The 26992-nt window shown below is 42.1% G+C and overlaps 1 protein-coding gene across 2 annotated transcripts in view; it reads left to right on the top strand.

Annotated features, from left to right (window-relative positions):
• The window catches only part of kcnn1a (potassium intermediate/small conductance calcium-activated channel, subfamily N, member 1a), a 57705-nt gene extending 31272 nt beyond the window's left edge, over window positions 1-26433 (top strand). Inside the window, exons 4-9 of one of the 2 annotated variants that reach the window (XM_030752929.1) lie at window positions 4817-5235; window positions 15923-16064; window positions 16550-16660; window positions 18116-18243; window positions 21023-21092; window positions 24297-26433. In XM_030752929.1, the coding sequence (XP_030608789.1) occupies window positions 4817-5235; window positions 15923-16064; window positions 16550-16660; window positions 18116-18243; window positions 21023-21092; window positions 24297-24602 (1176 nt within the window). In that variant the 3' untranslated portion in view covers window positions 24603-26433. The remainder of the gene's footprint in view (window positions 1-4816; window positions 5236-15922; window positions 16065-16549; window positions 16661-18115; window positions 18244-21022; window positions 21093-24296) is intronic. The other variant, XM_030752930.1, reaches the window with a different exon arrangement.
• Window positions 26434-26992: the final 559 nt, after the last annotated feature.

The raw sequence follows: 26992 nt of genomic DNA, 5'->3' as shown, positions 1-26992 counted from the left end.
TTAGTATCCTGAATACATTGCACTTTTATGTCCTGCATGTGGAATGTATTACCTCAGTTCATTTTAGCAATTCCTGTTATTGTGAGTATGCGAGTATGTACATAGTTTGATAAGTTAAACAAACACTGCACTGCACAATTGCTGTCTACTGTCATAATTTAACTTCCATTTTGAACAATAAACATTCTTTTATTTTGTAGGAGACATATTTTGCCTAATTCTATGTTTTGGGCATATCCTGTTTTTTTTGTTTTGTTTTGTTTTTTACATGAATGTGATTGTACAGTGTTTTTATTTGTGCAGAAAAAAAAATTGCACCCTTGCTTTTGTGCTTTTCACCCATTTTCTTACGCTTCAACTGCCCTCTCCCCACCCCTCCCCTTTCCCCCTGTTACGAATCCTAAACAGCCAAGCGTTGGCACCTGCTCAGCAGTGCTATTGTTTTAAATTAAGATATTGGTTAACTTAGATTGTTCCCGCAGTAATAAAAGTAAACTAAATATTGAAAGATCATGCTAAAAATTCTTACAGGTGTACCAACTTTTGATCACTTACAAGCCCGTTTTCTGTACAAAGAAAGTGTACGAATACTATGTCACTGTACCTATGATGCATTATTATTGCAATACTGTACTGCAAAAATTTGTATTTTATATTAATGTGACAATGGTGAATCGCCACCTTATCGTGGTGGAGGGGTTTGTATGTCCCAGTGATCCCAGGAGCTATGTTGTCCGGGGGCTTGTCCCCCTGGTAGGGTCTCCCATGGCAAACTGGTCCTGGGTGAGAGTCCAGACAAAGAGCGGTTCAGAAGACCACTATGTTCATAACAGCAAGGGAACAGTTTACCCTGCCTGGGATAGGGTTACCGGGGCCCCACCCTGGAGCCAGGCCTGGGAAGGGAGCTCGAGGGAGAGTGTCTGATGGCCGGCCATTAGCCTGTGGTGCTCGGCCGGGCGCAGCCCGAAGACGTTACATGGGCCCGCCCTCCTGTAGGCCCACCACCCGCAGGAGGCGTCGTAGGGGTCAGGTGCAGTGTGTGTTGGGCGGTGGCCGAGGGCGGAGGCCCTGGCGGACTGATCCCCGGCTATCGAGACTGGCTATTGCGACATGGAATGTCACCTCTCTGGTGGGGAAGGAGCCTGAGCTAGTGCGTGAGGTTGAGAGATACCAGCTAGATATAGTTGGGCTTACCTCAACGCATGGCCTGGGCTCTGGAATCAGTCTCCTGGAGAAGGGCTGGACTCTGTTCCAGTCTGGAGTTGCCCTCGGAGAGAGGCGGCGAGCTGGGGTGGGTATTCTTGTATCCCCCCGGCTTGCTGCCTGTACGTCAGAGTTTTCACCGGTGGACAAGAGGGTAGTTTCCCTGCGCCTTCGGGCTGGGGAACAGGTCCAGACTGTTGTTTGCGCTTATGCGCCAAATGACAGTTCAGAGTACCCACCCTTTTTGGAGTCGCTGGGCAGGGTGCTGGAGAGTGCTCCATCTGGTGACTCCATAGTCTTGCTGGGAGACTTCAACGCTCACGTGGACAATGACAGTGAGACCTGGAGGGGCGTGATTGGGAGGAACGGCCTGCCCGAACTGAACCCGAATGGTGTTTTGTTATTGGACTTCTGTGCAAACCACAGTTTGCACAGAACACCATGTTCGAACATAACGATGTCCATAAGTGCACATGGCACCAGGACACCCTAGGTCACAGGTCGATGATTGATTTTGTAATCGTATCATCAGATCTGCAGCCGTATGCTCTGGACACTCGGGTGAAGAGAGGAACTGAGCTGTCAACTGATCACCACCTGGTGGTGAGTTGGATCAGGTGGCAGGGGAAGATGCTGGACAGACCTGGCGCACCTAAACTTATTGTGAGGGTGCGCTGGGAACGCCTGGCAGAAGCCCCAGTCCAGGAGATCTTCAACTCCCACCTCCGGCAGAACTTCGACAGCATTCCGAGGGAGGCTGAGGACATTGAGTCCGAATGGACCATGTTCCGCACCTCCATTGTTGAGGCTGCTGCTTAGAGCTGTGGCTGCAAGGTGGTTTGTGCCTGTCATGGTGGTAGCCCCAGAACCAGATGGTGGTCACCGGAGGTGAAGGGAGCCATAAAGCTGAAGAAAGAGTCCTATCGGGCTTGGTTAGCCTGTGGGACTCCGGAGGCAGCTGACAGGTATCGGCAGGGCAAGCGGAATGCAGCTCGGGCAGTGGCCGAAGCAAAAACTCGGGTGTGGGAGGAGTTCGGTGAGGCTATGGAAAAAGACTTTCGGACGGCATCGAAGCGATTCTGGCAAACCGTCAGGCGACTCAGGAGGGGAAAGCAGTGCTCCACTCACAGGGTTTATAGTGTGGGTGGGGTGCTGCTGACTTCAACTGAGGCTATAGTCGGACGGTGGAAGGAATACTTCGAGGACCTCCTTAATTCCACTGACACACCTTCTGTAGTGGAAGCAGAGTCTGGGTACGAGGGAGATGACTTGACCATCACTGGGGGTGAGGTCACTGAGGCAGTTAAACAACTTTTTGGTGGCAAGGCCCCTGGGGTGGATGAGATTCGCCCTGAGTTCCTGAAGGCTCTGGATGTTGTAGGGCTGTCTTGGTTGACACGCCTCTGCAACATCGCGTGGAGATCTGGGGCAGTACCATTGGATTGGCAGACCAGGGTCGTGGTCCCCATCTTTAAGAAGGGAGACCGGAGGGTGTGCTCCAACTTTCGGGGGATCACACTCCTCAGCCTGCCCGGTAAGGTCTATGTCAGGGTGCTGGAAAGGAGGGTCCGTCCGTTAGTCGAACCTCTGATCCAGGAGGAACAATGAGGTTTTCGTCCTGGTCGCGGAATGCTGGACCAGCTCTTTATCCGTTCAAGGATATTCGAGTGTGCATGGGAGTTTGCCCAACCAGTCTACATGTGCTTTGTGGACTTGGAGAAGGCATTCGACCGTGTCCCTTGAGGTATCCTTTGGGAGGTCCTGCGGGAGTATGGAGTGTCTGGCCCATTGTTGCGGGCCATTCAGTCTTTGTACAACCACAGTGAGAGCTTGGTCCGTATAGCCGGTAATAAGTCGGATTCGTTTCCTGTGGGTGTTGGACTCCGTCAGGGCTGCCCTTTGTCACCGATTCTGTTCATAATTTTTATGGACAGAATTTCTAGGTGTAGCCAGGTGGCGGAGGGCTTCTTCCTTGGTGGCCTCAGAGTCTCATCTCTGCTTTTTGCAGATGATGCGGTCCTGTTGGCTTCATCAGGGGGTGGCCTCCAGCTCGCAGTGGAATGGTTCGCAGCTGAGTGTGAAGTGGCCGGCATGAGAATCAGCACCTCTAAGTTTGAGGCCATGGTCCTCAGCCGGAAAAGGGTGGAGTGCCCTCTCCTTCTCAGGAACGAGTTCTTGCCCCAAGTGGAGGAGTTCAAGTATCTCGGGGTCTTGTTCACGAGTGACGGGAGAAGGGAGCGGGAGATCGACAGATGGATCGGGGCTGCTTCTGCAGTGATGCAGACGCTGCACCGGTCTGTCGTGGTGAAGAGGGAGCTTAGTGTAAAAGCGAAGCTCTCGATTTACCGGTCGATCTACGTTCCTACCCTCACCTATGGTCACGAGCTTTGGGTAGTGACCGAAAGAATAAGATCGCGAATACAAGCGGCAGAAATGAGTTTCCTTCGCAGGGTGGCTGGCCTCTCCCTTAGAGATAAGGTGAGGAGTGCGGCCATCCGGGAGGGGCTCAGAGTAGAGCCGCTGCTCCTCCACATCGAAAGGAGCCAGTTGAAGTGGCTCGGGCATCTGATTAGGATGCCTCCTGGCCGCCTCTTGGGTGAGGTGTTCCGGGCATGTCCCACCGGGAGGAGGCCCCGTGGTAGACCCAGGACATGCTGGAGAGATTATATCTCTCGGCTGGCCTGGGAACGCCTTGGGGTCCCTCCGGATGAGCTGGAGGAGGTGGCTGGGGAGAGGAAAGCCTGGGCTTCTCTGCTTAGGCTCCTGCCCCCGTGACCCGGCCCCGGATAAGCGGAAGAGAATGGATGGATGGATGGATGGATGGATGGTGACAATGGTGTGACAAAGGCAACAGGTGACAACTGGGAATAGACTAGTTTGTCTTCCTGAAGAAAGAAGATGACCCAAAACAATGCAAAGCTGGCCAGAAGCAAAGCAAAGCAACCTACATGTGCAGCACATTCATAAGAACTTCTGCAACAGTTAGTGTGAATTTTTCTATTGTGGAGAGAAACCCACGAGTATGTTCAGCTGCTGAATAAATGACAAGTTTAAATGAAGATTTTAAAACAATGTTTTATCCATATATCCCATGAATGTGGTGTTATAGAAACAGCATTCAGGACACTGTTAAACAAGAAAGCTCAGCACATTTCCTAAATACCACCTTTATCTGTTAAAAGTATGATTATTAAGTTGTCAAAAAAAAAACACAATTTATTTGCAAGCAACAGCCTTGATGAATGTATGAGGGTTTCATTCTTTTTTTTTGTTAATTGTATCTGAGTTTCTGTGAATTTCTCTATGGATCTTTTTGCCTTACTCCTCTTACACTTTCAGAGATGTGGTGTTTATCAAATGCTACAAAGGACATCCATGCTACTCCTGTCTGCTTGCTTGATTTACAAAGATCAGCCACAACATTAAAACCACTGAGAAATGAAGTGAATAACAGCAAAGATGCCTTATGTATCATTTTATGAACACAGCATTACTCTGACGGCCTTGTGTGGTTGAAGATGTATTAAAGACGTGTAGAAGAAAAAAGTTAAATATGGAAGGAAATTAAATTCTAAATTTAACCATACTGTCCTTGGTCTATATTTTTCTTCAGCTGTTTATGGTGGACAATGGTGCAGATGATTGGAGGATAGCCATGACATATGAGCGAATCTTCTTCATCGTGCTGGAACTACTGGTGTGTGCCATTCATCCCATCCCGGGACAGTATGTCTTCACTTGGACAGCGCGGCTGGCTTTTACCTACACGCCGTCGGTGGCCGACGCTGATGTGGACATCATCCTCTCCATCCCCATGTTCCTGAGACTCTACCTAATCGGCAGGGTCATGTTACTCCACAGCAAGCTGTTCACGGACGCTTCGTCCCGCAGCATTGGCGCCCTCAACAAGATTAACTTCAACACACGCTTTGTCATGAAGACCCTCATGACCATCTGTCCAGGAACTGTTCTGCTGGTGTTCAGTATATCCTCCTGGATCATTGCTGCATGGACTGTGCGTGTCTGTGAGAGGTAAACATGGGGCTGTGAATAATGGATGTTGCTGGGTACAAACTAAAATGGCTGATGCACAATTGCACTTTGTGAATTATTAGACATCTTTTCTTCCTTGTTTTGTCCCACGCTTTTCCGTGCTTTCTATCGTTGCCCAGAAATATGTGGAATCATCAGAATAGGTTACATAAAATTACTGTACAAGTGTGCAGGAAGGCATACGCTAATATACCCACATACCACACCGCTGCCTTGCACACGTTTCATTAGCTCAGCACTTGCTCCATGACTTCCCACTCCTTGTTTTTATTGCTATTTTAGATGACTTGTCCATAATTCATGAGTGTTTAATTGTTTGTTTGCTGAATGGTTTGTTTTGATAATGCAGAGCAGCCCCCAGGATCCCCTAACCCGTTTTCTCACCAAAACTGCGCAACGGGCTTCGTCTCAAGGGGGCAGCAATGATTCTCACTGAAAATGAAAGAGGCAGGGAGAAATGAGACGCTTTCTTTCCCCTTCTCGTTTTGCATTTGCATTGGGAAATGAGACATTAATGCCAGCTTTGATGTTTTAAATTCATTTTTTGCGTAGATGGTGTGGAAGGGGGACTGGAGTTGGATGGGGGGAGAGCGGAAAAATCTATAGCAGCAGTTCTTGTCAGACTCAATATTTTAAGTCTACACGTGCTACGCCGCAAAGGCTAAAGCGTCCCCTCAGAGGAAGGATTTTCTTTTATTGCTGCAGCTCACCTTGCCTGCTTTTACTAAGTATCTCCCTTCTCCTTCCTCTACACCTGCCCTTAACTACCCACATGTTAACCTGCCACTAACCTTCCCCCTTACCCTTACCTTGGATCCTTTTGGCTGATGGATTTAAAACTTTGATGACACCAAAAAGACCTTGACACCAGCTCCTCTGGAGCACAGAGGGAGGCCAGTGAGGTGTCATAGGCATGAGATCATCTTAACATAATGTTGGCATTGGTTAAAAAAAAAAAAACAACTGAGTTTGAATATGATAATGAGTTAAATTGCGCACAATGGTCTCTATCTCTCTTTCTTATCCCCAACCTTAGATTGAACTATAATATGGCCTAATTTGGCTGTAAATTGACATTTTTTTGGTCTTTAGCACCTCAATATAGGAGAGCGTAATCTCATTAGATTCAAAGGCTAGCAGCAGGAAAAAAAACCTACAAGAATGGGTATCCTACACTTCCTAACTCTACATATGATGAGGTCAGTTTGGAATTCTGGACTTAAACGAATGAGGAGGTGAGAGGCACAGAATCTCTACAGTGTGGATTGGTTTATTAATGCACAGACACATGAGCAGGGCATGCTTTTAGTCCTTTAGTTTCAGAATAACATGTTCAGATGGGCAGATTTGTGTATGTATGTTTACGTCTGTTACTATGGATGGTGCGAGCATGCACATAAAGGTGTGTGTGTGTGTGTGTGTGTGTGTGTGTGTGTATGTGTGCGTGCGTGCGTGCATGCGTGTGTGTTTGTATAATGTTTTGGTGTACTTTCTATTTCCCCACTATGCTGCTCCATAGGGATACCATGTGAGTCCTCGTTCTCTAGCCGTGGAAAAACCAACTTATCATTTTTTCACCGAGCTGGCGCCACTGCTGCCCTGAGTAGGGTTGGAGGGTGGGAGGGGGGGTAGTTGTGGAGAGAAGGGGCAGCTCCTTTGAAACAAATTGACCGATGATCCTTTCCAAAACCAGAAAGCCAAAAGGAGAATTAGGAATACCTTCTAGATGGCATGGAAGTGGCACAATTTTAGTGGCTGTAGGAGCACAGCAGAGACCTACAGTGTGAGCAGCACTTTGAAGCAAGCGTCTCTTTGCTAACTGTTGTGCATTAGGCTGGTAGGAGCTAGAGGAGGAGGTGGAGGAGGAGGAAGTTTGAACAGAATTGGAGCAACTCCTTCAAGTCACCTTCACCAGTCTGCCAGAGGGCAATTTGTCTTCTCATTTTTTCTCTCTTTCTCTCCTTATGCAATTGTTATAGATCCATACTGCAAAAAAATGTCTTCTTAGTGGCGACTCCAAAGATTTTTGAGGAGCAAAGGCCTTTCTGTTCTTTGTGTTCACACATTACCATCTCATTATGTGTCTCCCCTCACAAAATTAATTGAACAGTGTTACAGTTTTCCACAGACTTTTGTTGCTTTGCCTAAAAGATTGTAGAGATGAAGACACTTTGTCCTCTGTTATCAAAACAAGGCCTGAGTGTGCAAGAAGAGAACAAATGCTAAGTCACTATTAGCACAGCATGATTCTGACTGCGAGATATACGAGTAGTGTAACACAGTTAGAAGGTAAATGAGAGCATCGCTTTCCATTGCCACACATGTAAATTGAGACGTCTTTAAAATAAAAGTTTGGTCTCTCCCGAATGCGGCATCTTCAGTTTTTATTTTGCTTTCATGAACCGAATGTCATTCCTCTTCCTCCCCTCTTTTAGTAAACACTGAAACAGCATGCGAGATTTCATGTTTACTCATCAATCCCATCATTTCACATGAATCAAAAGTGGAAAAAAAGAGGCGCTTGTTTCCCAAAGTGCTGTATGTGACTTGTATCTTCTGTTAAATGCGCCGTAACACTGTCACATTGACCACGCTGCGAAATAAATCAAAGGGCAGTACGGTGTGAGATTGGACGAACACGGAGTCTACCTGGAAAATGCCTAGATGGGGGGAATGAAAGACACACAACCAGAGGGACTGAGAGAGGTGGAGGGGTGGGGAGAGAGGGTGGAGATGGGAGAAATGCTAATGTTACAGTAGATGGATTTAACACTGCCCCCCCTTCCCTTCTTTCTTGATGCAGCCCATCCTCAGAGCTAACCTACCTCAACTAAGCTCCTTAACTAAGCTCTTTTGGCTTCTCCCTCACTACCGAAAAACTCCCTCCCTCTCTCTTACTCCTGACTGATCCTTTGCAGATCTCCTACTGTACCCATCTAACGTGGCATGCTTTGCAGTTTCTCCTCATCTCTCCTCACTACTGATTCCTTGTCCCTTTGCCTTTCCTTATCCATAACAAGCAGGCCTAATCCAGCCCGAACTCAGTTACACACTTGCATGCATGCCTTGCCTGCCTCCCTGGTTTCTCACTCCTTTTTCTCTTTAACTGTTATCTAATTCTCTTCCACTCCTGTTCTAACTTTGTTATCTGAAACAAAATGCTCTATTTCGAGGCGATGCAAGACTGCTGTTTCTCACCTCACATACTCCAGTGAGGGCCTGTAGGCTACGTAAAAGACAAGAAAGTTTAGCTGACTTTCCCTCAGAGCATAGCGCCAGATTATCAGGCTCGAGTTACTATTCAGATACACCTACACCCAAGGCCTGACATCCAGATTGTGTCATCGCTTAGCCACAAGATACAAACAGCGCCAGCCAAGAACAGGCTGTCCGAATGTTTAACTGGAGAAATGCATACCAGTGCAACTTGAACTTTCTCACACCAACCACAGGTTTACATGAAATATTCAAGCAGGCTTTCCAGCTTTACAGTTTCCAGGCTGCGAGGTCAACCACACAGACCTGCAACAAACAGATGCAAAGCTTTAAGTTTATTACAGTAGAGTTACATGTATAGTTTGATGCTGCAACGTGGGCAGTGTAAGGAGGCCTCTTTTCCTAAAGAGATGAAGAAAATTTCAAGGATTTTAGTATTTCTGTCTACAGATATCAGTAAATTTGATGGACATTGCAGAACAAATGCTCCTCATTACAAATTGAAGACAAATGTGACACTTGGACTGAACTATATGTGTGTGTGTGTGTGTGTGTGTGTGAAGGCCAATATGTAATTCACCAGGGGCAGTTAGATTCTTCATGGTTTGACCTGATGTGACAGTATGCTCGTTCTGCAGGACTAGTATCGATTGCAGCCTATGAGCGCAAAGACGCCCACAAAGTAAATTTGCATAATATGTGATAATCATCCAAGTATGATCAGCGACAGGGACAGGTAGAAGACAGACAGCTAGCAACATAAAATAAAGTTACATCAGCAGTTTCTTTATGCCGTTTTTAATAGGATCACATGAGATTAGAAATTATTTTCCAAAAGACAAAACAAGCAGTGGCTTCGCTTTTGCCTGTTTAAGACTATTTGAACACATGCAATTGCTGTCTTCAGTGTATGGTCTAGGACAGGGATCCTCAAATCCAGGCCTCGAGGGCCGGTGTCCTGCAGGTTTTAGATGTGTCCCTGATCCAACACACCTGAGTCAAATATAGAAGTCATTAGCAGGACTCTGGAGAAGTTGACTGCATACTGAGGAGGTAATTCAGCCATTTGAATCAGGTGTGTTAGATCAGGGACACATCTAAAACCTGGTTTGAGGATCCCTGGTCTAGGAAGTCCTCTCTGTCACCAGATTGTTTGTTCCAGTCTACTCTTAGAAAGGGAAAAAGGAGAGTCTGATTACAGGAAATCAGTCATCTCTACTGACTCCTCCTATTAATGTCTCACAGAAGGAGTAGGCTTACTGCTGAGCCTTGTGCTCTGTGGCTCTCACGCGAGGCAAACAAATGGATTAATAAGCAAAATTTACGTGGGTGTATCCTGAGAATGTCCAAGTTTTTTACAGTTGCAAAAAAGGGACAAAAATGAAATAATGACTTGATATGAAGGACTTCAAAACCTTGAAAACCTCAAAATCATTCGGTACAATGTTAAAGACAGACTTAGTGTTGTAAGACTTAGAAATACACCACATATTGTGTTAGAGGGCTGAGTGTACTGAGAAGACTGGAAACATGAAAGAAAATGTTTAGGTGTACTGAGCTGGCAGTGGAGGTGGAGTGGTAGTGTTTCGGTGCTTGCATGTGTCCCCTGATGGTTTAATACCCAGAGTGTGCATCAGAGGATGAACAAGTTATTTCTTGGAGAAAAAAAAAAATCCCTTTTAAACAATTGGATGGAAACAATTTTGAACTTGTTTAAGTTACTTAATTAAGTACAACAACAGTAGTTTGAGTTTACAATGTCTGAAGTGCGTTACTGGAGTTGGAAGCTTACTAAAGAGCTTTTCTAGAGGTGTCTGCAGCTCAATTCAGTGAAACATCTGTGATGGATTACTGTCAATTTGATAACCTCAGACATAAGCACGCACTCCAGCAGTGAAACATTAAGATTAAGGGTGTCGTGAATGGAGTTTCTTGTCTGGTGGCCTTGTAGATTAAGGACAGTCCCAGGATGGCACAGAGAGGCCTGATTTTCTGAAAGAAAAGACTGATGGAAAGGCTAAATATGAAAGTTTGCAAGGCTGCACACACAAGACTGCCAAGGGCTTAGGTCAGCTGACATTATTTACCTCTTTATCCATAATTTAAGGACTTGCAGAAAATCTCTGCAGTTGCACCACTGTAGCCCCTGTAAAAATGCAGATGAGCTTCATGAACATGCTCTCGAACATTTCTGGCAGCAGAGGTCCAGAGTCAGCAAATCCAAGCAGGCCTTCAGTTTAAAAATCACATCGTAGTTGGTTGACAGTAGCACAGCACATTAAGGTTGGTTCTTTTTTAAAGTGCAATCATCTTTCACTGGTGCTGCAAAAATCATTTTGTTACCTGCAACATATAAAGAGGAGGTCTAACAGGTACCGAAAGCTAATATCCACTTTCTGCATCGTGGCAAGCCTCCATGTGGTTTATATGTCATGTTAATTGGCCGAAGCACAATTACAGCAGATCTTGTGAGACCGCCACTCCTCTGTGTTTGATTTCCTGATGACAGGTCACTTTGACATTGAGCCCCTTGACTGCTCAAGTGTGTTTAAGAATTCACTGAACAGAGTTGAATTTGGGCACAAAGCCAAGAGCTGAAGATGGCTTCAGATTCCTCGACATGATTTAATTTTATGTTTGAATCACATGGCGTATACTTTGATATACTACAGTATATGTAAGCTTTTTCAGCGTACACATTACAGGGAAATATGTCTCTTTTTTTAAACTAGAAATTAATAAAACATAACATTCAACCACTAAAACTAATTTTTCTGTCCAGGAAGGCGACTGTAAGTGTAATTTGGCTTAATCAAAAAAATAATAATGTGCTTCACTATTTTTTTTTCTGCTTTTTTGTAAAATTGCTGTGGCATAGCACTTACACTGTCATGGGTGTATATAGAGAGATGAATGGCAGAGGAAAACCTGCAAATTTTTCACATATTTTTCAAGTAAAATGTTTTCCATGTTCATCACTTTATGATAGTTTGGTGGCATTCTAACATTTACAGCTGACACAGATGGAAGTTTCATTCAGTCTTTCATATATTTATTCCATGACTGAATTCAAAGACAAGAGCAATGGAATTTTTGACCTGATGATGGCACTGGAAGAAAAAGTGAAAACTTCATGTTGTAAACTTCATAGAAATGTATCATTATTTATTTATTTTACATTTCAATCAAAAAACACAAATGAATCTCACGTTAGTGCCACAGGAAGAGTCAGGGGATCAACAAAGTCATTGGGCTTCACCCTCTGAGTACAGTAACTGTGATAACTATTTTTAAAGTGGACCTATTGGCTCATTCCCCACCCCATATATTCTTGGATTCTTGGAGTAGCTTTGCATAGTTCTATTCAAAATAATCCATATATAGCATATACTGGGACTTAGTGCAGCCCTTGAGGTCAGCCTCTGTCTGAAAGAAGTTGCTTTAACTCCTCTTGCTCAGAAGAAAATTATCCTGAGGCCACCCTTCCTTAGGATAGTGTCTTCTGATTGGTTTCCACTTGCAAACAGTGTTGTTTGTGGGTGAGGCTACTGTGCTACAACCAGAGCTGTGTAACTGACATGACCATATAAAGGGTATCCCCTCTCTTTCTGTGACATCATAAAGCACTAAGAGTAGAAAAACTCTTAGTGAACCAAGCCTACAAGTAATCCCAGTGAGCCAAAAGTCTGAGATTTTGGCTCACTGGGATTACTTCTACATAGCTCTTAAAAAAAAAAAAAAAGATGCAATTATAACACTGCAAACATAACACATTTAGATTTAGAGTAGAATTTAATAAAAAAAAATATGGAACCATGTTAGCAAACATACATATTACATTTTTTTTTAGTTTGCTGGGTGGCTTGCTGTCTACTTCGCATATTAGCTGTGCTGTAAAAACACTGTTAAGTTTGCAGTTTTTCAATTAGACCGTCATTACTTTGAGCTTAATCTGCTCATGTTTACTGCAGTGAACGCACCAAGGATCCCAACATAAATGTCCCAAAGTAATCTGTCAGTACTCAGACTCCTTTCTGTCAATGTGAATACTTGTAATTTGGTTTCCCATGAATGGAAATATGGACAAAGGTGGAGACGTGCTGTTACAATATGAAGGTGATAGCTTCAGAATGCAAAGCACAAGCTTTTCAGTGTGGACGAAGCCCTTTGCTCTTTGCTTTGCTCTTTGCTTTGCTCTTTGCTTTGCTGTGCCAGCTGAGCAAAGAAGGTTTTGGAAGTATTTTGCACTCATTTGTGGATTTTAGGCACACAAAGCACACTATTAACATCTATGTGAGTGATACCTCAAACAGCTCTCTTCTTCCAAATAAATCTATCAGTTCCAAATATTTCATGTATGTGAGGCAGTCCAGATAAAAAGGTAATATTTAGGGCTGACACCTTACCAGTAATTTGAACTGCTGTCAAGAAAAGAAGAAATTTCATTGAAAAATATTTAAACTGAAGTGGTACATTAATACTTAGCCATTTCACATATGCCTGGTAGGGTGTGTGTGTGTGTGTGTGTGTGTGTGTGTGTGTGTGTGTGTGTGTGTGTGTGTGTGCGTGCGTGCGTGCATGTGTGTTGGCAAAGTTAAGTGTGGCTCATTCACATGTGATCATTATTACTGTTCTATTTATAGAGGTTGTGTTGTCAGCATCAGAAGCTCATCTACAGTCAACAGCAGCTAAAAAATGAAGTGATTCCATTTGTACACATAATCAGGAAGCATAGTTTCCCATGTTGTGGGGAAAAGCTGATTAGACTGCACTGATGATGATTTGAACAGGCCGATGTAGTCATTCACAAGCAATTGTTTATGTTGCTGCAGGCCAGCTTAGTTATGAGACTAAAACTTGGAGACCTCGCCTTACCCGTCTGATGTTGTGGTCATCACATTCTGTCCTCTAACCCACCACAGAAGAAAAGCCTCAGCGCTGTTTTGGATGTAAATGTCAGTGTTGCTGTGTATGATGCTGGATAAATAATGTAATGTGTGAAACGTTTGGGTAATTGATCCAAGAATAATGTATTTGCTGTTAGTGTCTGTCAAGGAGAATTTAACCGGGGGGTAGGGGGGGGGGTTACAACGATCTGCTCTGGACATGATATACCTCCTGTCCTGGAATAGGTTGAAAGTGGTGCCAGCTCTTCTCCATGCTATTCCAAAACTCGACACAGTATATTGAGAGCCTTAAAATGCTATTGATTTGCTCCCCATTCAGCCTCTGTCTCTGTTCCAGTATTGCTGTCTTCTGCTCTTTTTCAGAGAGCTGAAATATGTGCACTGAAATCTCCACCAATAGAAAAACAGACGATAAAAGAGGAAGCAACAGTGCCTTTTTGCATTTTGCCAAACATATTTATGGGTCATATTTACAACAGAGAGGCCAACCTATTGCACTGTAGTACATTGTTCACTGTGCTGAAAGGTGGAGCACATTCCTGCCTGCCTTGGAGATGTGACTCACTCTCTGCATGCCTTGATGACAAAATGAATGAAATTAACATACTAGTCACTAACATTGTAGTCACTTGTAATTACAATATTTAGCCAGCTGATCAAGTTTATCCCCCTGGCAGTTATCAAAGGGCAGCTGGTGAAGTGCTGGGATACAGGTAAAAGAGACAGGGGTGTCAAATTCAATCAACTTCTTCCTTTGTTACTCATCCAGTCCTTACCCCACTGTTTACAAATGAACAGTACTGAGAAGATGTACAATCCCTCTTCCATATGGTAATACTGTAGTATTTGTCATGGGTGGTATTCATCTCTTAATGGACCTTGGTTTTCCCGTTGTTCCCCAGCTCTCAATATACTGGCTTTGAAGCATGCAGGATGCAGACATCATTTTTATTCCTGCATGGTATTGTACTGCTTCTCTGCATGTTATTTAAAAAGCTTGAATCCCATAGACCACACACTTTTTTGACATTCTGTGGGACAAAAATGCTCAGCTATTTTTCCCCCGGACTTTGAGCATGAATAGAAAACTTGAGAGTGGGAGTTTTAAGAAGTGCGGAAGGCATGATTAGTTCATTTATGGTGTTTGATAACAATGAACTGTCTTGGAGGAGAAAGAGAAAATGGTATTTCTATGAAACTTTGAATCTTTTTTTTTTTTTTTCCCTCCTGGTGAAAAGAAATACTTCTGAAATTCACAGACTGACCCCAACTGTTCTGATATGTACTTGTGTGCTAATTAGAGATGATTGTGCTGGTCATTTGGAGTTCATGGGCTTGGACGCTGCTGGATATTTTAAACTCATTGGAAATTCATGATTGGCCCAGTTAGAATCCTCTTTATGAAATTGTTAGCAGAATCCCAAGAAATTAGACTCAATCTAGATAGCCTTGTCGTAAGGATGTTAGTGAGATGTTGTCAGAACGTGCTTAATGAATATTTGATTTTGACTACAAAATTAAATCTTATCTGATCTCCTCCTAGACAGCCCATTGGGAATAATCAGGCGAGCTGAATGAGGGTGGGTGAATGAGGCAGAGTTGCCTCTGTGATTGACTTTTGCCATGCTGTTGAAGGTATGGGAATGCCATCCACAATCCAGCTTTGTGTGCGTTGTGTTTTTTACACAGGTATCTTTGTATATGCACTATGGGCCTTTGGACTGACATTTTCAAGCATGGCTGACAGCTGTTTTCAGCAAACATGTTTGAAGTGATGATTTGCATTGCCAAAACTTCTCTCGAGACCGCGTAAACTCTACAAAGAAGGAAGATTTGCAGAAAACCTCGACCAATAATCGTTAGTTTGATTCAAAGAAGCAGTATATGCATTTTTACATGCACTGATATGCATTCTTGGGTTGCATTAGTGAAAATAAGTTTGACCCCCTGGTACTTTATTCTGAGCAACATGGTCTCTCTCGCTGTCATTTGAAACATGTTTACTATAATTGTAATTTCTTTGTTATTTTAAATGAGGATGGTGTGATTTGGCCTCAGTTTCTGAATTTCCCATCATTGATCTCATTAAATGCTTCATTTTCATACTGACAGACATAGAACATGAAACCCACCGTGGTTTCAGTTTCAAATCAGTTTATTTCAATAAGGCCGTTTTTCCTGCCTTCGCATTAGTCCGAGTCTCTCCATTTAAAACTGCCTCAAAGGCAAAGAACAACAGAAAGGAATTCTGCCTTCTTTTGCACATGTACTGAATAGATGTCTTTTTTTTTGTTAGATTCTGGCTAGAATATGCTGCATTTTTTTTTAGACTTTGCCACACTGGCTTTATAAAGCAGGTGTCTCACCTTGCATCATGATTTCTTCCTACTCCTTGGTCCTCACCACCTCCACCACCTCCGCTCACAACCCCTGTTTGGTTCACACAGCACCATGTCATTCTTCAGCATGCTCACATTCAAGAAATTGAGTTCCAGTTTTCCTGACTGCGTGTTTCCCACTTCTGCTTATCTTCATTGCTTTAGGTATCATGACAAACAGGAAGTGACCAGTAACTTCCTGGGAGCCATGTGGCTCATCTCGATTACCTTCCTCTCCATTGGCTATGGGGACATGGTACCACACACGTACTGTGGGAAAGGCGTGTGTCTGCTTACAGGGATCATGGTAGGTTCTTCATGTCTTCAATAACATAAATATATAACATAGCAAACACAAGGCAACCATGACCAGATAGAACTAAACATCAAGCCCCATTCTGAGTGAAAATACTGCAAAAAGAACTATAATTTTAAATACTTTGAACAGAGTTGTGCTAGTGCAGCAGAAAACACAGAAATCACTGAAATGTAAAAATTTTAGTACGTCTGCTCAGCTACATCTGTCGGTTGATTGCAACAGTCTTGCAAATAAAGATTCAAATAGAAACTGAACATCACATTTTAACTTAATTCTTCCATATATATTAATGTCTCATTCCCTCTTCCTCTATTTTTACATACCAGAACATTGTCCTTCTGTAGAGCTCGCTGTAGAGCTAGCTATTTAAAAGAACCTGAAATGTGCCTGTTTATATAGAGATTTAAGCCACACCAGCCTCACGCAACTTAGTGTCCATATAAGAAAGAACAGTTGCTGTCTTTGTGCAACAGGGAGCTGGTTGCACTGCGTTGGTAGTTGCAGTGGTAGCCAGGAAGCTGGAGCTGACCAAGGCTGAGAAGCATGTCCACAACTTCATGATGGACACACAACTCTGCAAACGAGTGAGTCACAGAAACTGTGATAGTAAACTTATAATATGCTCTTGTGTTTATAACAGTGATTTCCAGATGTTTTGATTTATAATCCCTTAGAGCTAAGTTGGGTATACCCTCAACAATTTTCAGCTTAAACAGTGTGTGATTTTCCTCCTTTCAGACTCTTAATATCAAACTGAGACTGTAAAATAAACAATAGCTGCGTGCAATACGCTCACCAACCACTTTATTTGGTACAACTCTTTAATAGCTTGCAAATATCTAATCAGCCAATCACATGGCAGCAAATCACTGCATTTAGGCATGTAGACACGGTCAAGACGACCTGCTGAAGTTCAAGTCAAGCATCAGAATGGGGAGGAAAGGTGAATTTAGTGACTCTGAATGTGGTGTGGTTGGTGGTGCCACACGGGCTGGTCTGATCACCTGGGATGTTTCCCACATGACCATCTCTAGGATTTACAGAGAGTAAAACAGAAAAAGAGAAAATATCCAGTGAGCAGCAGTTCATTGGGCAGAAATGCTCTGTTGATGTCAGAGGTCAGTGGAGAATAGCCAGACTGCTTTGAACTGAGAGAAAGGCAACAGTAACTTAAATAACCACTTGTTACAACCAAGGTATGCAGAAGAGCATCTGTGAATGCAAAATATGCCAAACCTTGAAGCAAATGGGCTACAGCAGCAGAAGAGCATGCTGGGTGCCTGTCAGCTAAAAATGGGATCACCAAAACAGGACAGTAGAAGACTGGAAAAAACATTGCCTGGTTTGATGAGTCTCAATTTATGCCGCAACATTCAGATGGCAGAGCCAGATTTCAGTGTAAACAACATGAAATGGTTCAGGCTGCTGGTGGTGTAATGGTGTTGGGGACATTTTCTTGACACACTTTGAGCCCCTTATTACCAGCTGAGCATCGTTTAAACGCCACAGCCTACCTGAGTATTGTTACTGCCCATGTCCATCCCTTTATGACCACAGTGGGCCCATCTTGTAATGACTGCTTTCAGCAGGAAAACACACCATGCCATAAAGCTTAGATCATCTCAAACTGGTTTCTTGAACATGACAGTGAGTTCACTGTACTCATGTGAGCTCCACAGTCACCAGATCGCAATCCAGCAAAGTACCAAGTACCTTTGGGATGTGGTGGAAATTAGCATCATGGATGTGCAGCTGGCAAACCTGCAGCAGCTGTGTGATGCTATCATGTCAATGCAGACCAAAATCTCTGAGGACTGTTTCCAGCACTTTGATGAATGGCTGCAATGAAGAATTAATGTATTTTGGATACTCACGCATATGTAAGCTCTCAATGCAGTACTAGCAAGGTGTAACTAATAAAGTGGCTGGTGAGTGTATGTATGGGTCCAACGTTAATAATATTCACAGATGGATGGCTTCAGTTAGTGACCAGTGCAGGTTATTCTGCATTATGTAAGTTTCTCAACCTTGTTTCACAGGTTAAGAACACAGCTGCCAATGTACTCAGGGAAACATGGCTCATTTACAAACACACCAAATTGGTCAAGAAGATAGATCACGCCAAGGTGCGGAAACACCAGCGCAAGTTTCTCCAAGCCATTCACCAGTAAGTTCACTGCACTGTAACTGCTTAATGTAATCTAAATATGACAGATGTTCATCACCACCTACCTAAGGAGACTTTCAGCATGGCCAAAAACCCAGAACTATTGGAGAAATAATGTTCAATCCTTAATGTGTTACTTGTGATTAAAACTATGTAGGTTACATTTTCATTTGAATAGTTAATCTGATAAAATGTAACTCTTACTGTTAAGTTGTAAAAAAAAAAAAAAAAAAAGTGTTCATTCCTTAATGTTGTTTGCTTGAAAATATTTAAGCAGCATTATCAGCTGTAATGCGACATAGTTGTGTACATCTGATAGTATCAACAACGGTGTTTTCCCACATTGTCCTCTCCCAGAAGACCATTTCCTTTGATTGTCATACACACATGTAAGCTCTCACAAATGCACACATACAGAACAAACACACACTCACACACACAAACACTCTGCAATCTAGTGTAATGGTCCTTCCTGTTCCCCTCCCCGCCCCCCTCTCCCTGCGACCCTCTTTTACCCTGTGCTTACAGTGAGAAGTGTAATAGTTTTCACTCGTTTCGTGAATGTCGTGGGGTTAAAACTCTGTACTGTGTTCTGTCTTTGTTTTGCTCTATCACTGCAGAGCTCAGAAGTAAGTTGAGTCTTCTATGTATCCTCTTCCTACTGTTTCTTCAACATCCTCCTCCTCCTCCTCGCTCCATGTCTGCGTTTGACATGCATGTTAAAAAAAAAACAGACAGAAAAAAAAAAAGTTTGTTACTTGTTACCAAAAAAAAAAAAAAAAAAAAAAAGGCTGGATGCTGAATTGCTGTTTTTGGTTTTTCTTTACTTCAGTGTTCCATTTACTTCCCTCTCCCTCTCATTCCCCCCTGACTTGAATGAAAGAAAAGCATCAACATTGTCGATAGTGGAGGGTTGTCTGGAGAGAACGTGTGAAAGAAAAAGCATCTTGCACAGAATGAGCTTGGAGCTTCGTTGGCTTGGCCAACAGTTCATAATCATTGATGTAGTGTATAATGTTGCCCATGATTAATATAGCTGCTCTGGGGCTATATTAACCTGCATCAACAGAACTCATCCTACACTCCTGAAGGTTTTGTGATGACATAAATAAGCACAGTGTTATATACTGAAGTTCTAATGAGGATCAAATGCTTGCTGATGATTTAGTCTTGATTTATGCTGTTTTTCCCTTTCTAATATGAGATCAAACAACAAGGCTTGTATGTGACATTAATGGGACAGCACAAAAGGCACAGCGCAACATGTACATTGGGGTTTTGTAGAACAAAATTGTACTCAAAATGTGTTACACTAATAAGTAGAGCTTTTAGCTTTTAGTCCCAATTCTTCGACAGCTGTAAGGGATAACAAAGCCGAGCAAACAGACATATACGAGCTGAAGCAGTTTCCCACAGAGATAGAGCCATAAGCGAGCAGTCTCACTCTGCTCTGATATACTGATTTGCACATGAATAAATGCCCTTGAATGTCATCCTGTCTCATAATTTGCCGAACAGGGAAATTCTTCCCCTCGCACATTCAGATGATGGCTGTGTGATGCCACTGCTAACAATGGCATATTATTCACATCAGCGTTAACAGTTCTTACAGAGCCATAATGCATTTGATTAGAGATAAGGAGGCGCTTTGTTGAAGGCATCACAAAACATGTCCAATGTATCATTGTGCAACATTTCATTTAAAATGTTTGAAATGTCGATGTTGCCGTATGTTCAGCAGTGTCATTAGACAGTTTATTTCTGGCAAGTTTCATCCTTTATCTGTGGCATCCACACACATACACACATCAGCTCATATATGCACAAACACACTCACGATATCCAGCACTGAAAATACTCAACTCGTTCCATTGTGCACAAAGTCAGTCATGGTCACTGCACGCTTACTGAATGACCAGTGTGTATATCTGAAGTCCTACCACTGAGCTGTGTGTAGCACTGACAAAGGGCATGCCATCTTTTTCCTTTTTTTAATGTCTTAGTTTTGGAAAGAGATGGGAATGTTTTGATTTCAAACAGGTTTTGGGATTTTCTTGTATGGAAGCATATTGCATTCTTGCTCAGAAAGGCATTGTTTTCTCCTAATTATAATAATAATAATAATAATACGCTTTTTTCACAATGTTTTGAGCTCTTTTTTCCCACTTGCTCAAGAACTGATTCTTTTTTTGGCTTGTAACAAGATCACCACTCAGTATTAAGACCATTTCTCATTACAACAAAAACACAGTACTTGCTGCCGGCTGCTACTTTAGAGGATTGCACCATTGTGAAAAAGATCTTGTTATAACGAAAAAGATACATGATAAACAGTCTATTTTTTTTTTTCAAAATGAGTGTAGTATGCTTCTGTAATTTTGCATGTTTTGGTTGGTATTGTATTGACCAAAGACCAGGAATGCTTTTAAGTATATTTATATACATAAATTTCTATATATGTGTATAAATATAGATTTGTAAAGGACATATTTACAACGCATGTTTTTTCATTTCAATGTCATCAATGAGAGAACAGTCCTGATAAAACATTTGTTGTTCCTCCTCCTCCTTCCTTTTCTGTTGGCCCTCTCTGCCCCTCATGACCCTCAAAAATCTGTTTCTCTATGCTCTACTCCTTCTGCCCTCTACCGCCCCCCCCCCCCCCCACCCACCCCCCCATTCACTCTGCTCTCCTCTTTTCCTTGCTGTCATCTCTTTCCTTTGTCCGCATTCTCCTTCCCTCTTTTTCATGTTCACACCTCCTTGTGCACCCACTCAGACTGCGCAGTGTTAAGATGGAGCAAAGGAAGCTCAATGATCAGGCTAACACCTTGGTGGACCTGGCAAAGGTAAGTTTTCCAAGTTAAAAATGCAACTTTATCTTTTGAAGGTTTTGATATAATTTGTGGCATGATGAGGATTAAACTGTCAGCTGTGACTTTTAGCCATAGCTATTAGTTGCCTTTATTTAAACTGAATGAATGGATACTCTTTTTTTATCAGGAAGGGCCCAGGCAGGCTCTTTCTGAGAGACATAAACTATGAGGTAATTCTGATTCTGCCGGGGGTTTCTTCCTGTTAAAAGGGAGTTTTTCCTTCCCACCATCGCCTAGTGCTTCCTCATAGGGGAATATGTGATCGTCTCAGTTTTCTCTTGAATATTGTAGGGCCTTCACCTTACAGTTAAGTGCCTTGATATAACTGTTCTGTTTGTCTTCTTGGATGGGTATTCTGTTAACTGTAATTTCCCCATTGTGGGATCAATAAAGTATCATCATTATCATTATCATCATTATTTGGTGCTATATAAACAAAATCAAACTGAATTGGTATGCTGATAGCTGAGTTAATCTGGCATTGCATCCAGCTAGAGATCCAGGACATTCTTGTTGAAAAGTCATCAAAATTAAAAACCATATTAGTCATATCATATTGTCCGCAATAATACCGGTATAAACTTTTACAGTATGTGTGTGTTTATGCTCCTTAGCACGTACAACGAGAGAATCCCAGGCATGTCTGATGGCAAGGGTTGCGTATCAGCCTCCAACTCCGATTTAGTACCTAAAAAAGGAGCTACTTCAACAACCTCCAACAAAACAAAATGCTTAGCAAAATACGCATAAAAACTGTTCTCACTAAAGGTGAAAAAAACAAAGTTGTTGTTAAAGCAAAAACAGGGTGTTGAGTACAAAGGACCTACAAAGGGGGAGATCCTAGCAGCTGTTGATGTCAGACCCAAATGTAAACAAATAAGTTTAGCAAGCTTTGCTGGAGCACTCGCCAATTTACACTCCATATGACAGAAATTGCTGATGCGGTCACATGGTGGAAAGGCAGGGTTTTAAGCAACTGGTTAAATCGCTCGGCCTAAGATGACAATAATGTGCAACTGCCAAAGAGTTCCTTTAGTTATTGTTAAACTAAAGTTATATTATACTTAAAATTTACCTTGAAAACACTACCAAGGCTACTTTAGCACTTATATTTGACTTATGCTGTGTCACTGGATATAATGCTGTGTCACTACTATTGCACTGTAATGCTACTCCTGGCACCTTGTTTCAGTAGGTTCACACTTCAAATTAAGCAGCGTGTCATCAATGCCACACTCATTGGAAAAGAGGCTCATTGAAAAGAAGCACAGAAAATGCCCTTTTTTTTAACACTTATAAATGCTGCTTTCAAGCTATGAGCTTGTAGTTCGTAAAATGTTTACTTTGTTTTAATGTTTACCTTCACTAGATTGTGTTCTTGAGGCCTAATAAAAAATGTCAAAAAGATTTTTTTCCTTACTGAGTGTTTTTTGCAAACAGTATTAATCTCTTCTCTCTTTTTTTTTTTTTTTTTTTTTCTTTTGCCTTTGTGGGTACATCTCTTGACAGTGAGTTTCCACCGGAACAGTTAACATGACCATTTATTGTGTGCATGTAAAAAATAGTCACAAAACTGAGACGCTCAAAAACATTGTCAAACAAAGTTTTGGCCACTAAGCGAAACTCCACAAGGTACTTTTTCAAGAAATGATCCGAACTGAGTCAATCAATGCAAAGTACGTTGCTTTGGTATTTTAGGTAACTGAAATAATTTCAGACCTTGGATCTGTTTTGGGCATTAAACAACTATATTAGGTCATTATAACGTTCAGTGCAGATCATCAGTTTCATTCTTGAACAAAACTTTTCAGGACTGCTTAAAATTCATTATATTTTCTATAGAAGGTTTGAGAAAAAAATGGCTTTTTTTTGGCAAATTAAACTCAAACTAAAAATGCATTGAAGTGATGAAGTTCTGTACCCACTACTGTACAAAATAACCTACACTATACAATAACTAACATATAATTATTTAATAATCATATCCACATTATTGACACTATCTATTTCCTTTTTAAATATCGTGGTTATTGTCAATAAAGTTATCATGGCACTTTAAATTTAATGTAATGATAATATAATAATGTAGTCTGTGCATCACATCGAATCAAACAGAGCCTGCATTGCCTAAAAGACTGCTTTGGTAGCATCTAAGCTAACGCTACGGAGAATGAACCCTAATGTGAGACTGCCTGCTCAGTTTGAAGGACCTGAACCTGATGACACACTGTAAACAGTATCTGTCCATAAGAGGCTGAATACAGAAATGCTTCAGTAGCTTCTGTCCTGCTGTACAGATGTCAGCTGAGCCACCAGAGCAGAGAGGGGGTTCAAAGGGAGGTTCATGACTGCATTGACTTCATTTGATGTGGATGGCATTTGCACTCTAGTGTGTAGTTTAAAAGGTTCCAAGGCCAATCCCTTTAATGTGTGTTTACTTGCACCTTACTGTGCTCAGTGGTCAGATCAATCTGCATACACCCTGCTGTGGTTCAGCTCCCTTTTTAAGCCCCATACAGATATAAACCTTTCACATCTGAATTTTATATTTGATTTCTGAGGTGCGCATATGCCTGGAGACCCTACCTGAGTATTTTATGAACTCTGCAGATGACTATTCTTTACTATATCCTGTTGTAGTAAAGAATGCAGTATGCTGAATATAACTCACTTTGCAATATGGAAAATTGCTTAGTTTTACTTGTAGAAGCCACATGCTGAGCCAGCCGCTACTACATCGCTGCTGAACCATAAGTACCTAAATACTAGAGATGCTTTTCATTATATAAATGAGTTGTGTCAAGCAAACACATAAACGCATTAAGGACCTTCAGGAGCTATAAATGCATTGGAGAAGCTGGTTGTTAAATCTATGGGAAGATAAAATCTATGCTGACTTGCTGAAACTTTACAACTCCCCCTTAAATTATTTCCTTCTCTACTGAAATATATTTACTGTAGATAGTCCACTCATGGAAATTTATTATTACTGTTACATTCAAGTTTTTTTTTTCCTACTATATGCACACTATTGTATATCTTCTTCTAATTTTAGTTATTGCAACTAAAAACAACTTTTTAATGTTTCCATCTTACCTCTTCCTCCCTTGTTCCTCCTCTCTCTGTCCTGCTGTTTTTTCTTGTTCTGAAACACATTTACTTTCTCTCCTTCATTAGACCCAGAATGTGATGTATGACCTGGTGTCAGAGCTGCAGGAACGCAGCGAAGAGCTGGATAAGCGCATCGGCACATTGGAGGACAAGCTTGACTCAGTGACGGGCAGCCTGCAGGCACTGCCCTGCCTCATCTCGCAAGCCATAACCCAGCAGCAGCAGGACTTCCTGGACGGCTTTGTTCACCGCTTTCGACCCGCTTCGCTAGCCTCTGAGCGTTCTGAACGCTCCGAGCGATCCTGGACTTCCACCGCCCGTAGGCGGCGCTCTCCCTCCACAGCACCACACACCTCCTCTGATAGTGGATAACCTTGACAAATCTTCTGTAATCACCTTTGAGCCCCACCTTTCCCAAACCAACGTGTCACCTCATTTTGTCCCATCCAATTTTGTCCTATATCTGCTGGCAAGTCCATGTCTGGACTAATAATGAACCCATATCTTGGTCCGTGACCTGATCCTTGTCCTTTCCCTCCTACTCATTCCCTCTTTCCTTCCTCTCCACCCAACTAAAAAAAAAAAAAAAAATCCAAAAAACCAGTTTCTCTGTGACTGAGCCTCTCAGCACAGGCCTGATTAGAGCTACTCGAAAAGAACAAAGAAAGGCAAGCGAAGACTTAAATCAAGAAAAAAACAAATGCATCCAAAAAAGAAAAATAGAAAAAAAAATAATTAAAAACTGAGATAAAGTAGAGATATGGTTTATGTTTTAGCCATTGTATGGCTGTCCAAGTTAGCTTTTTTTGTAAAAGCCCTTGTATAGTTAAAAAAATGACTGAGATCAGGGTCGCTGAGGTGAGAGCTGGCTATCACACCGGAGAGTCCTTAACAACGAGGGGGGAAGTTGGTCTGTGGAGCTGAGGGCCTTGGCTCACCTGCTGGCCCTCTGAGGCCATGGAGGACATCTGTCCACCCATCTGTCTGTCTACCTGTTTGTCCGGTGAGGAGAGCGAGACAAACCATTGGACTTCCCTTTCAAACGACTAGTGTCATGGATTCTTTCCCATAGTTCAGGGTGAAAGCTTTAGGAGAGGCTACGAAAGCTCTGACTTCAGGTCAGTGATTGAAAATGCACTTAAGGGGGAGGAGAAACTGTTACACGGAGAAATAGCAAAGGGGATGCAAATGGCATTACTACTGGGTAGGAAAAATTAACACAATTGCCAACTTCAAGGTATCAGCTTCCTTGTTCTTATCAAGGAAAAAAATGAGAGCGACTATCTTTTTTAGTTACATATTGACATGTGATTTTTCAGTGCCTGAATGTATAAATAGTAGAGGGTTATTTAATTACTAATTTCAGAGCTTTTTTACGATGTTAACAGTCTGAATACAGCATTGCATTCCTTTTTCAGATACATTCCTCTCCAAAACTTTAAAGAAAATGTCTTAATGTAATGCATAACATTGCCTCCATTACAGCGCAACTCTAAATGTTTTGAAAACCTTTTTTTCTATTTCTAACACAGTGACAAATGAAAAGGTACAGAGGGAAACTGATAGTGAGAGAATATTTGTGTGCTTCAAAGAACAAGTTCACTTTTAGCTCAATGCTGCACACTCATACACACAACAATGAAATATGTAGTGGTCTACCTTGTTCACTACCACTAATTAGAGCCTCCTGTGGTCTTCAGAAAATGGCACGGCTTGAGGTCTGCTGGGATACGGGCACAAACACACCACTGGTTGAACTGAAAACTAACCCAGATCTTTTGCATGGTTCTGTCCGAAAGTAGTTACGATCACAATCTTCCTCGGATGGCCTGATTATTTACACACTTGATTTCATTAGATTAACTTTGGTTTGTTGGTTGCTTTTCTTCCGTATTTGTTTTTTTTTTTTCTAATATCATTTTTTGCTAGGACACCTAGTCTTTGGGGTTTTTTCTTTTGTTTTTTAGAGTTGCAGAGCCGAGGGAATTGCAGTAAGTTGATTCTGTAATGGATTCCCTGTTTAAAATATGAGGTGAGGAAGAAATCATTATTACACAAAAAATCCTCAACAATACAAATAAAAATGCTGAAGAAACTGATGGTCACAGAACAGTGAATTGATCTCCAAGTAAATAAAACATAGTTTTATAATAAAAAAAAAAACATTTACTTATTTGCTATCTTGTGAAGTATGTTATTGCTACCCCTCATGTCTGTACTTTAAATATGAAATTAGCTTTAGACTGGCTTAACAGTCTGGTTATACTATAGTGACACTATGGAGAACAGTGGTGGGAGACTGCAGCATAACCAACATTGCGACTGTTCAGTGAACTTGTGATCTCGTTGCCTTTGAAATAGTGGCTTTGAAGACAGGGATCGAGGTCTGCGACCATTCGTAGCCGGATGACACCTTCAAAGCCACTTTGATGCATTAGGATGGTGATAAAATTGCAGTTAAATGGAGACAGTCTATTGGCTTTCAGCTGAAAATAGTTTGCAGTTGAAAAGTGCAAACTGAGAACGAACTGCACTTGGTCAAACTACAGCTTATCAAGTTGGTACTTACATGATGATACCGCAATTGACTATGATAAATTGGAAAAAATCCCAAGTCTGATGCTATCTCCATACATAATAATTCATGTAATAAACAGAAATTCACATTAACTACTTACATTCAGAGTCCAACTTGAATCTCATAGATTTAGAACAGAAGTTCAGAAATTCCTCCACAAAGAGCGACATAGTTGCTGCAGGAC

Source organism: Archocentrus centrarchus, chromosome 17 (genome assembly GCF_007364275.1).
Source record: "Archocentrus centrarchus isolate MPI-CPG fArcCen1 chromosome 17, fArcCen1, whole genome shotgun sequence".
Classification (NCBI taxonomy): domain Eukaryota; kingdom Metazoa; phylum Chordata; class Actinopteri; order Cichliformes; family Cichlidae; genus Archocentrus; species Archocentrus centrarchus.
The sequence above is the reverse complement of the archived record's forward strand: the minus strand, read 5'-3'. Positions and strand labels throughout refer to the sequence as shown.